The following is a 12,121-nucleotide window of genomic DNA, read 5'->3' on the forward strand; positions in this document are numbered from 1 at the left end:
CCTTTTTTTTTTTTCCCCTGAAAGAATCACTTAATAAAATTACTAGATTTGATAAATTGGCAAGCTGAACTAAGGTTTGCATCTTCAGGCATGACATTTGTGCATCTTTATTTGATCTACACTTATAATGTATGACATCTGAGGCCAGACTTGGCACAGGAACCACATTAAAGGCACTCCTTCCACTTGTTAAAGAGCTTGTGAAGAGTAGAGATAGCAGGATCCTATGAATATTGCAGCAGCAGAAGGGAGAATTATCTGCTCACTGCTGACCTGGAAAACAATGTATTAGTTAAAGGGGCACTATGGCGAAAAATTGTAAAATTTAAAATATGTGCAAACATATACAGATAAGAAGTATGTTTTTTTCCAGATAATCCCCTATGAAGAGATGGAGTAGTCCAAAACCTGTCGCTTCTGTCAGATATCTACTACCTACTGTAAGTGACAGCAACATAGGAGAAAAGTAATTTATGGCTCATTTTACTCTGGAAAAATGTACTTCTTATCTTTATATGTTTGCACATATTTTAAATTTTACAATTTATCGCCATAGTGCCCCTTTAACTATTTCCTCCATGCATGGCTGTCCCCTGCAGTTCTGCCCACTCACCTAGCCATACTTTATTTGCTGATACAGATGTTTGTGAAGCCTTCTAAGTAGCCAGCTCATGCACTTTGAGTCAGTTGAGCAATATTTAGCTGCTCACTGCTGTGACATGGTGACTTTTAGCAGACATTTTATTATGCATTGTTGGGTAAGAGGGAGGGGACACAACTTCAGAATTAGTTTTGGTTGTGAGGACATCTTATTAGCATGCACCCCACTTATAATAATAATAATCCAAACATTTGTATAGCGCTTTTCTCCTGTCGGACTCAAAGCGCTCAAGAGCTGCAGCCACTCGGACGCGCTCAAGAGGCCACCCTGCAGTGTTAGGGAGTCTTGCCTTGAACTCCTTACTGAATAGGTACTTGACCTAGCCAGGATTCGAACCCTGGTCTCCCATGTCAAAGGCGGTGCCCTTAACCAGTACACTATCCAGCCACTTATGGACTGAAGATGATGCCTGTGATGTCACACAGGTAATAATGACCAGGTTAAGGCAGAAGCAGGAGAGGCACAAGCCTTGGATGCAGAAAAGAGGCTGCAGGTGACTCATAGTGCGGAATATTTGCATGGCAGTAACATGCGTCACTCCATACAGCCCAGCTGCATTAATTCCGCTCGTCAATGTTCTGATTTATGCCGCTCCTGGGCCAGAGGCAGAGCGCTTAACCAGTGAACTATCCAGCCAGTAGCTGGTGAAGCGACAGACACCCATGCACCAAAAAATGCCTGAATCAGAATATACAAGGGTATCCTGTGCAGTACAATTAGTTCTCTTTACATTGCAGTACAGCACAATGTGCAGCACAATAAGTTCTCTTTATTGGACTGTTGCCTCAATTGCCAAGAAATTTAATTTCTCCAAGCTAAGCAAATTAAAAGAGGCTGCATATTAGGCTGGAACAGTAATTTTAACATCATTATCTTCTTGTAGTGCCTCACTAAAAATATTATTTGTGCTTACCTGTAATTGGGGATACTTCTTTTGTTCTCTTTTGGGGTATCAACATGTTCCTGGTTCCTAATCATATGTTTCCTATTATGATCTCCCACCTGGTCCTTGACTGTGTATCCCTGCCATTTGTCCTAACTGTTGTAGCACCCTCTGGTTCTGATCTGTGGCTTATACCTAAATTCAAACCTGTATTACCACTCAGTGCTTTGCTTCTGTACTGTGACTTCTTGTGAGCAGGGCTGAGTGAGTAAACACCCATGTTACAGACGGCTTTATTCACAAAGGTCGGTAAAATAATTATCTTCTGTAAAATACCTCATCCGGTATTTTACACTTTTTTTCCCCCAAATTCATTAAAGTCTTCACTGATGAGGCAGAAGTTCAGTAATTTACGGAACAAACATGCCTCAATTCACTTATCCCTGCCTGGTAAGTGCCACTTACCAGCATGTAGCAGGTCAGAGGGCAGGCAGAGGAGCTGTGTGTAGAACTCTGAGGTTTTCCCTACAGTGCAACCCTGTTATCCCTTTAGATGTGCTGCAGCCACCAGGGGGGGAATTCTTCTGTATGCTACATTACAAATAAGCACATCTAAAGGGATTCAGGGATGCCTTTTGAAAATTTCCTTCCTCTGCTTTGCTACACTGAAAGTCCCACCCCATTACCCTTCCCTTCAAATCAGCGTGAGAAGCAGGGCTGTGTGGCTCTCCCTATTGGCTGCCTGGCTTGCCCCAAAGGCTGTCTGTCAAATCTACTGCACAGAGACCACTAGGGGAGAGCAAGTTATCAGCTGTTGTGAGCTGGAGAAAATTACCAAACACTTTTGGCCGGTAAAGTTAATGCGGAAATCTTCGTGAATTGCAGTTTCTTTACATTTCTTTAGGCAATTACCGCACAAGTCGATAATTTACCTCACTAGTCGGTAATGTTTATTTTCTGTGCGGTGATGGGTTCAGTGAATTGGAATGTGGGAAGGTGATCGGTAAAATCAGCTGTTTTCAGCATTACCAAATTGTGAATAGAGCCTATTGTGTGGCCACAGGGCCATATTGCAGTGACTGAGAGACTGCATGTTCCTTTTTTTCAGGTACAAAGAGAGGCTACACAGAAAGTTCCTTAAGGAAACCAACCATAAGCTGAACCTATCAGGTGCCCTCAATTCCCACAGATGGAAGTTTTTGCCTCAAGGAGTTGAGGATTTCCGAGATGGTTATCCCTCAACTCTTGATTCATCTAATGCCCTTGCCTCAAGAAGACATTTTCCTGTCCTACAGAATGTATCAGATAACTCAAAACCTGTCCCAAATCCTAAGAAAAAACTTACAAAAGAGCAAGTTTGTTACTCTAGGCTCCTCCCACTGCAGCAGTCACGTCGAGAATATATTGCTGAGATAGAATATGGCCTTACACAGCATCCACTGGCTCTTTACCCTCACTTAGAAGATGGCATACAACCTGAGGTAAGTGGGCCAATTTTCACTGTATTATGATCATAAGTAGTAGCAGTGGAGTATTGTACTGTGTTAGCCATCTGTAAAAGAAGTTTTGAATTAGGATAATACCATTTATTGGCTAACTTAGAAGGAAAGGATTACGGTAAGCTTTTGGTTATGAAGCCTTTCTCAGACTTGATTCCTGTATACTGACATAATTTAGAGAACACAGCTTACATATACTGGACATTAAAAGTAGATACATTGTTCTGCAAACATAAATAAATGTCATTGGATGCCTCAATTAATGCATCCAATAACATTTATGTTTGCAGAACAATGTATCTCCTTTTACAGGGACCCTGAACCGAAGTGAAAAATAGAATACTGAACTTACCTGGGGCTTCCTCCAGCCCCCCGTAGCATGAGAGGTCCCTCGACGTCTGCTGGGTCCCCTCCGTTCTCCTGCTGGTGGCTCCATTAGCTGCGCGACTTGCCCAGGAGTCGTGCACAACTGCGCACGCACAGCCTGTCTGCATGCCAGGCTCGATCAAGCACCCGTCACATTTAATGTCCAGTGTATATAAGTTGTGGGCTCTAAATTATGTCAGTATACAGGAATCGAGTCAGAGGAAGACTTCATAGCCAAAAGCTTACTCATTTTCTTCTAAGTTAGCCAATAAATATGTTGGCGCTTTATAAGTATAATAAATAAATAAATAATTTGTATCATCCTGATTCAAAACATATTTTTTTTTTTTTTTATGATCGTAAGCAGGATCTGTTGATTCCGCCACTAGCGGTAGGCACGGGCTCTCCCTGGGAGTAAATTCTAAGCAACCAAGGGTCTTCACCAGAGCACTCTGTAAGGAATGATGGTCCGCTAATGCTAGCGGGAAATGCACTGTTTTGCTGCCTAATGGCTACCAGGTCCCAATCCATTGGATTGCCCCACCAGTGATGAGAGAACATATAACTCTGCGGTGTAGAGGTCCTAGTCATTAAACAGGCCGGAGATCAGGACAGGCAAAGTTCAGACACAATAATGCAGATGTCAAAGTTCAGGGCGGGTGGAGTTTTACCATAGTCAGGGTACAAGCCGGAGTTCAGCGTGGGCGGACAACAGAGGTAAACGGGTAACTTAGGGTCAAGAACCGGATATCGGACAGAAAAACCAGCAATCCAAACTGCAGAGTCCTGATGTCTAAACAAAGTTGACAGAACAATCAACATTGGCTGCAGTGTGAAGCAGACTTTTATAGGACAAGGATTTGAATTCTGGCTCATATTCATGTGGATGTAATATATGCGTAATGCACTAAACCTCTTAGAGTCAGCGAGAGTAGTGTAAGTTATAGCACACTGTCAGGTGTCCATTACTAAAGGAAATAAAGAATACTTTTCATTTTTATTTATATGCATCAGTACATTCTAGAGAAAATGCTAAAATGGAACAGCGTGTTCAATACATTATTGTGATGACGACATGCTTCTGATAAGGCTAAATAGTGGAAACCAAATTAATCACTGACCGATCTGCTGTTTTCTACATATCTAGCACAACAAAGCCTACCTTTTTTCATATTAATAGGCCCATGTTACGTAAGTAACTTTTAGGCACCCACTAGTAGCTGCTATTTTCCATTGCATCTAGTGTGGATTTGAAATAACGGCTGCTAAACTTCAGTTGTTGCCTCACAGATTTTGACTGGTGGCACTTGCTGTTCATGCAAGGTTTATTATTAGAGAATATACGCTGTGTCTATCGACTAATCGTAGTTATTAAGCTGCTAGTCAACCATGTGACATGGCTCCTACAGGTCATTTATTTATTTATTTATTTATTTATTGTATTTAATAAAGCACCAACATATTACGCAGCACTGTGCACATATTACGCAGCACTGTACAAGTCATACTAGCAGTGCACCTTCAGACCACAGACCTGATAGTTTTTATGCCAAGCCAATTTAAATTATGAATGAGACCAATGTTTACATTTGATAATTAAGTAATTTCAGTTAATTAGCTGTAGTAGCCTATAACTCTGGTCTGGTTTCTACAAGCAGCGTCCCATTTTGCTAATTGGTGCATAATACTAATGTGCTTTTTGTTCTGTTTTGAAGAGTCAAGCAGTGATGCTTTATGTCTTTGTATTTTGAAGTTATTTGAAGATATTGTAGAGATCCTTGACCCTGAAATGAGATTAAAGAGCCCTTCAGGCTTCTATGAAGATATCCCTGAGGATCGGGAGGAGGAAATCGTTCCTCCATCAAGAGAGCAGCAGGACATACAAAGTGTGAAATCCCGTGAAACCAGCACAAGGCAGTCAGCTATGTAAGCATTGTCTAGTCATGTTGTGTTCCACGTCTCCGCTTAGTAGACTTTACAAGGAACTGTGAAGAAACAGTATTGTTTCTAAACTCCAGCATTAACATGACAGTTATGATCTAATTCAAGTGAAAGGTTAGGGGTGGACATTCTTCTAGTTCACAGACATCTTTATTTCATTCAGAATAATGCTTGCTACATGTATCAATTAGATCTGTTTTTTATGGAGTTGAACTCTAAGCATTTATTGCAAGGACTATTATTATTATTATTTATAAAGCGCCAGCATATTTCGTGGCGCTGTACTAGTTTATCTTTCTTTCCTCTAGTATAGTCTTTTCCAGGGGAGGACTGGCCAGGGGGGAAGGGGGGAGATTTCCCCCCAGGCTGCCTCTCATTTAATGATTTAGGGCTGGTGCATTCATGTTTTTGTATAAGGCAATGTAAACCACTAGGCTAGCTGAGGGAAATAAACGCCAAATTACAGAGCAATTAGAGGGTGGGCAAGCTGGTAATATACACAGCATGATGCAGAGCAGAGGCTTGCCTGCAGGGTCCGTGGGAAAAAAATCTCCCCAAGAAATCTGTCTGGTCTCTCACCATTGTTAAATTGACTGCACAGCTACATAAGGTATTGTCTAGGTTAAAAAAGTATTCAACAGTCTCTAGACTCCAGGAGGGCTGCTGGCAGACAGTCCCCAGGCTCCAGAAGGGCTGCTTGCAGGACTTGTGTGAGAGATTGGTAGGGACAGGAGTCATATTTCAGGCAAGTAGCCTGTGTGTGATGTGGCTTCAATACAGATCACTCATGTAACTCAATACAGATAATACATGCAACTCAAAATGTATTATGTGCCCCCTGGTGCTAGTGCATTTATACTTTACCTGTCATGCTGTCCCTAGAGTATCCTTGCTGTATTTCCCACGTGACTACTGGCATATAGCACGTGTGTGATGTAATTTGGGCTGGGGCTGCTGTGAAAACGGGCCTCTAGTTTGTGTTTTCCCCCCAGGCCAAAAGGTCCCAGTCCTCCTCTGGTCTTTTCAGTTTTCAAGCAAGTACATTTCAGGTACTCGCAGTATAGGAAATGAAAAAACACCTGATAATATTGTCCCTGTATTTATGAGATATAATTACCGATATTCCACTGTTGGTATTACCAGAGCCTATTTTTCCATTCGCCTTTTTTGCTTGTACGTGCCAGAATAGAGCCCTGAAGAAAATTGCCTTTTCAAAAACAAAAATACAACTACATTGTTAACGCTGAACTGCATCTACAGTAACTACAATATTTGGAACATGCAAAAAATCATTATTGTTAAATATTAGTATATCTATTTCTGCATGTGGCATTAGTAAACATGTATCTACATATTTACAATGTTTTTAGTTTTATAACACTGAGTTTTTGTTTGTTTTTCTCACTTTTTTATGCTGTTATGAATCTGATTCCAGGAGTGAACAATCTAGGCTCAGAAATCCATACACTTGGATATCCAAGCAAGAGGAGCCTGTAAAGGAAGAGAAAATGTCTAAGATAACAAAGCCATTGACTCCAGCACTAGATGAAAGTGTTAAGCAAGTGACAAAGGACTTCTGTGACTGGGTGACATCTTTGGCAAGTCTCCTGTTTATAGCTGCATGTATAACTGTTCTGGGGAATCTAGAGTTGCAGTGCCATCATTAGTCATGGGAAGGGTGCGACACGTTTATATACAGTAAAGGTAGGAAATGAAGCTTATCATTTCACAAATGTATGCATGTCATCCTATTACAAGCTTCCAACTATAGTAAAATGTCATTGTGGTCAGGGTTGCAATACTAGTCAGCTGGTGAATGAGTTCAGAGCATCTAATGCTCAGTATACTAATGAAAACCATCAAAGACGCCTCATAACATGAAAATATGCCTTCTGTGGTTTATTTATTGCCAACTTATAGTAAGCAATATCAAATCTCAACCCCATCCAAAACTGATATTTCAATTTAGGATAGAGTAGACAAGGATTACAATCCTTTCCCACTTTTTATTACCTCATGTTGTTAAGAATATGTATCACTTCATGTTCAGAACAAAAACAGCAGTAAAAAAAATAGAGTGGTGAAAAGGTCTGAGTTTTTTATTATTATTATTTTTAATTATATTATTAATTTTTGAACCTCATTTCCTTCCGGAATGACACAATAGGCTCATATTTTTCAATAGACACCATGGCAAGGGAGAAATGACTAAATTGTAATCAAAATAACAGGTGGTGTTTTTCTACATTCTATCCAAAAATAAAGCTTTAGAGTGGTCCTTTAGTTACCTTGGGCAATATAAACTGATTACTGTATATGATGATAAAATACACAATTGCAGGTTAACATCACACAACAACTGTTGTTCTAGGGCAGGGGTCAGGAACCTTTTTGGCTGAGAGAGCCATAACCACCACATATTTTAAAATATATTTCCCTGAGAGCCATACAATATGTTTCAAACTGGGACAGTGCCCATGCACAGCAGATAGCTCATGTCCCTGTTGCCATGGTGATGTGTACACATTTGATCCACCGGGCAGCGGCAGTGTCAGACACATCTTCAGCTTCTCGTGGGTTTCAGCAACATCAGCAACTTTCCAGAAAGCAAGACAGGAGGAATAACGACTAACATCTTGTACAATTAGCTAGCTGACTTGGGGGTTAATTCACTTTGTAGGACGAGATCCCCGCACTGTGGATTAATAAGCTACCTGTCAAGTGACAGACAGCCTATTGAGCCAATCAAAGTGCAGGGATCTTGTCCTACAAAGTCACTGGACCTGACAGGGTCCAGAGTGGAACAATTGGAGCAGCTGTTCATTTTGGGAGGAGCGCAAGTAAGTTAGTGGTGCATGCTACAGCAGTAGCGTGCCTTCTTTGAAATTTTCACTTGCCCTGCCACACTAAGCTGCTTGAGCAGTGCAGCTTAGCGAATCAACCCCTACTGAGTTGTCTGTGAGCCAGATGTAGCCATCAAAAGAGCCACATCTGGCTCCCGAGCCATAGGTTCCCTACCCCTGTTCTAGGGCCACGCCAAGGAAACTTTTCACTGACGCTAAGTTTGTTAGTGACAGGAGTAAAGCTTTCTTTTCCCTTTGCCTTTCAATTATCCCTGCAACGCCTTAAAGATGATAGATGTTGTCACAGACCAATGGGAGCTCATCCTTTTTAGTTCATTTTGCCTTATCACAGGTGCCCCAATCTCTTCATTTACTAAAAATCATTTACAAAGCATCCTCAGATTATGTCGTTTTATCACATGCTCTATTTTGATCACCTGTGTTTCCTTAGAGGAAAATTCTAATAGATTGGTGCTGCCAATGTTTTTTTGTTCAACAAAGGAGCTGCCAACGTATTTTTGCGGGTTTAATGTTATTAAACATTCTTTCCATTTCACTTGGCAGCAAGCTGAGAAATTTAAAACTTGACAACAAGTTCAAATTGCACTTTTCGAAACCTTGGCAACAGTTCTTTGCTTGGAGTACTATTGCTATTAGAATCTCCAGATTCTAAAACCTTGATGCACAGGGCAGGAGACTTTGCTATAAATGTTCAACACCTGTACTAATCCCCCAAGGTTTTCTGTAAGTAGCTTGTGGTGTAGTTGGCTGAATTTCTGCCATTGTACTCAGTGGTTGCAGAGAAGAGGCAGAACTGCCTAAAAAGCACACAGTCTGGCCTCCTGTGTGAAAGAGACCTAATAGATATCCTTTAGTAATCTTAATGCTCTCTTTTGCTAGAATTTTGCACTTATAGTTGATGACCTATTTGAGGCAGTGTCATTGCTTTAGCAGGTCTTAGTACAACTGTAGTTTCCTAAAAGGATGATGAAGGGAGTTTACCTCACTGAAGTGACTTCTGAAACACTACACAAAGTACAGCACAATTACCTAAAAATACCTCTAGGTATTCCATCCAGGCCTGGAGCTTTATTGCTTGTCAGTGATCTAATGACTCCTTTGATCTCTCCAACAGTTACTCCTGCTTTAGACCACTTCCTTTTGTGATTTTACTAATGCCATAAACTGAGATTCTCTTTTGAATTTTCTTTGTAGGGAGGAGAGACCTGCAATGTCAATGAATCCACTATCTTTAGCCTTTTTGCCAGTGGATATGATACAAAACCTGCCCTGAGCGTCCCAATCCATGTGGTTGAGCTGAACAATGTGCCTGCAGAACTGAGGATGTCTGTGGGAGCCTCTGCCCAACACAGCATAAGGAAGGCTTCAACCACAAGGATCAGAGAGCCATTACAGGCAAGATCAATATTTACATGTCGAGCAAATCACATACTTGTGTTTGTCATTATTAAAATAAGCATGACAGAAGCATGGCAGCTAAAAACTGTAGCAGCTAAAAACTGTAAACCCAGTTTCATGGTTGAATGAACTAAACTGCTATAGTAGTCACGTCAGTAGCAGAGTAATCTACACTTGTTCTGGCTTCCAACCTGCCTTTTGCAAACAATAGCAAAACCCATGATCAGCCAGACTGGGCACACATGCTGTTCTTGACCAATTTCTCCCAGTTGGGGTCCTGTAAATATCTTGTAAATATTTAAACAGGAAACCGGGTTAATCCATATGCGCATAGGTTAAAGAGCAACTGTAGTGAAAATAACATAATTAATAAAATTACAGTACTTATGTTTTTTTTTTCACAAAATACATTTATAAGTTATCTAGTCACTGCTGGCTCATCGTCAAATCTTTCCGCACCCTGACTTACATCCTGCAATTTATCACAGGTGGCAACAGTCCTGTCAGGTGCAACTCTGTGGAATGTTTGCTTCCGATAATCCCAAAGCCTGTGACAATAATGCCTGGTTTCTCAGAATACTTGGGGGGGAGGGGGGAGCACTCCACATAGCTAATAGTGTACTAAGCTTCACTGGAAGGGTGAGGGGGGCTACATACCAATACACAGACATATATAGATATAGGAAGTGTTTCTGGTGCTGAAACCAGGATAATTACCATAAAAATGAGTACCTGTATAATTTACCACATTCTATTATATGTCACTACAGTGCCTCTTTAATGTACCATAATGTAAATTAGTCAGGATCACTGGAAATGGACAGCCATCTTTCTTGAAGCTGCACTCTTGTCACCCTGATCACCAGACTTGCACTACAAATTGGCTTCCTGTAGTTTATCAGTCCTTACTTCTAAAGGCCCATACACACGGCAGATTTTTTTAAACGACGGGTCGTTTGGACGTCCCGTCGTTCAGTCGTCCGGACGTCAAATCGGGCGTGTGTACAGTCCGTCGTTCAGCTGATAAGACTGGTCTTGAGCGATCCGCCTGAACGATGGACTGTACACACGCCCGATTTGACGTCCGGACGACTGAACGACGGGACGTCCAAATGACCCGTCGTTTAAAAAAATCCAACGTGTGTATGGGCCTTTAATCAGTTTTGATTTTGACCAGTTTACATCATGGCACATTGACCTAAGCAGATAGGGGTTGACCTGGTCTCCTGTTGACTGGATCACTGGCTGTTCATCGATTCCTGCTATATTTGGATATTGATTTTTGGGTCTTTCATGGCTAAATTGTATTAAAGTATTTGACTTTGCTTTTGAAGAAGTAGCCCCGCTAAGCTGCAAAATGTACATCATACTTTGATGTATGAAAGAGCTGTGATTATAGTTTAAATGACATTCTTTTATATTTTCTCCCCATGTTTTATGAAGCAAATTAATTAAAAGTTATGTTTTGAATGTTATCTTTCTCTATATTAAAAACACCAATTATGTTTTTTCTTTGAAGTGTATTGTATGATTCTAGGGAGCGCCACTGTAGATTGTACTTTTATTTACTTTATTAATCTGGCACTAGGGAGCATATGCAATTAACATTTTCTCCTGTCTTTTCTCCTGGGTGATGATTTCAAATTTGTCAATAAAATGCCTTTTAAGCCACTGGCAAGAAATAAAATGCTCAAAATAATTTTGATAGTGCTTTGTCACTTACTTGTTGGTACTTTTTCAGTTGCAAAGTGCTGATAAGTTAGTCTAAATAGAATATGAAAAATTATCTCCTAGAAGAAACCTCGGGAGAAAAAATGAATTGCATACGGGCTTAGAGGAGTGTGTCACTTCTCTCAGAGGAAAGCTTTCAAAGAATAAAGAGAACTCTCACCAGCAACCAACTTTGGGGCAGTCTTGAAGTGTTTGGTAAATTTTTTATTAAACGGGACAGACCAAGTGTAAACCTTTTAAAGGCAAAAATCTAGCAACCATCTTATAGTTTAAATTTTAGGAAATCACAGCATACAGCATTGAAGTGTGTGGCATAAGAAGTGGCTGGTGGAGAGGCTACTGATTTATTTGGCATCAGCTGATAAGGGAGATTATACACAAATGTTGTGACAGGCTGTGTTACTGAGTGGCTATACAGAACTAGGAAAAAATTTGCATCTGGAGTGGAGCTTTAGGCCCAGTTTAAGCAGACATTTTCAAAAAAGGCTTGAAAAATATATACTATGTTTGTATGCATTTATCCAGGTGTTTTTCAAGACTATTTCACCCTTTTGTAGACTGTTGGGCACTTGGATTTTGCATGCATTTGAGAATGTAAACCGTTCAGGTCACATTTACTGAGATCACATGCCTTTTGTGTGTACTGGCACATAACTGTGAATGGGGCTTTTACACAAGGGCATTTTAGATGTATATAAGCATCCTGTGTAAACTACACCTTCAGATAGTAAGCAATAAGAGCGAATAGTCACCTAATCCAGGAATTGTCCAGTGTTAT

At 40.6% G+C, this 12,121-nt stretch overlaps 1 protein-coding gene across 1 annotated transcript in view; it reads left to right on the forward strand.

Moving 5' to 3' along the window:
* Positions 1 to 12,121, forward strand: part of FAM47E (family with sequence similarity 47 member E) — a 41,121-nt gene that overhangs the window by 12,968 nt on the left and 16,032 nt on the right. Inside the window, exons 3-6 of the mRNA XM_068233545.1 lie at positions 2,653 to 3,025; positions 5,163 to 5,335; positions 6,786 to 6,948; positions 9,409 to 9,609. Of these exons, the coding sequence (XP_068089646.1) occupies positions 2,653 to 3,025; positions 5,163 to 5,335; positions 6,786 to 6,948; positions 9,409 to 9,609 (910 nt within the window). The remainder of the gene's footprint in view (positions 1 to 2,652; positions 3,026 to 5,162; positions 5,336 to 6,785; positions 6,949 to 9,408; positions 9,610 to 12,121) is intronic.

The sequence above is a fragment of the Hyperolius riggenbachi genome, chromosome 1 (assembly GCF_040937935.1).
Source record: "Hyperolius riggenbachi isolate aHypRig1 chromosome 1, aHypRig1.pri, whole genome shotgun sequence".
Taxonomy (NCBI): domain Eukaryota; kingdom Metazoa; phylum Chordata; class Amphibia; order Anura; family Hyperoliidae; genus Hyperolius; species Hyperolius riggenbachi.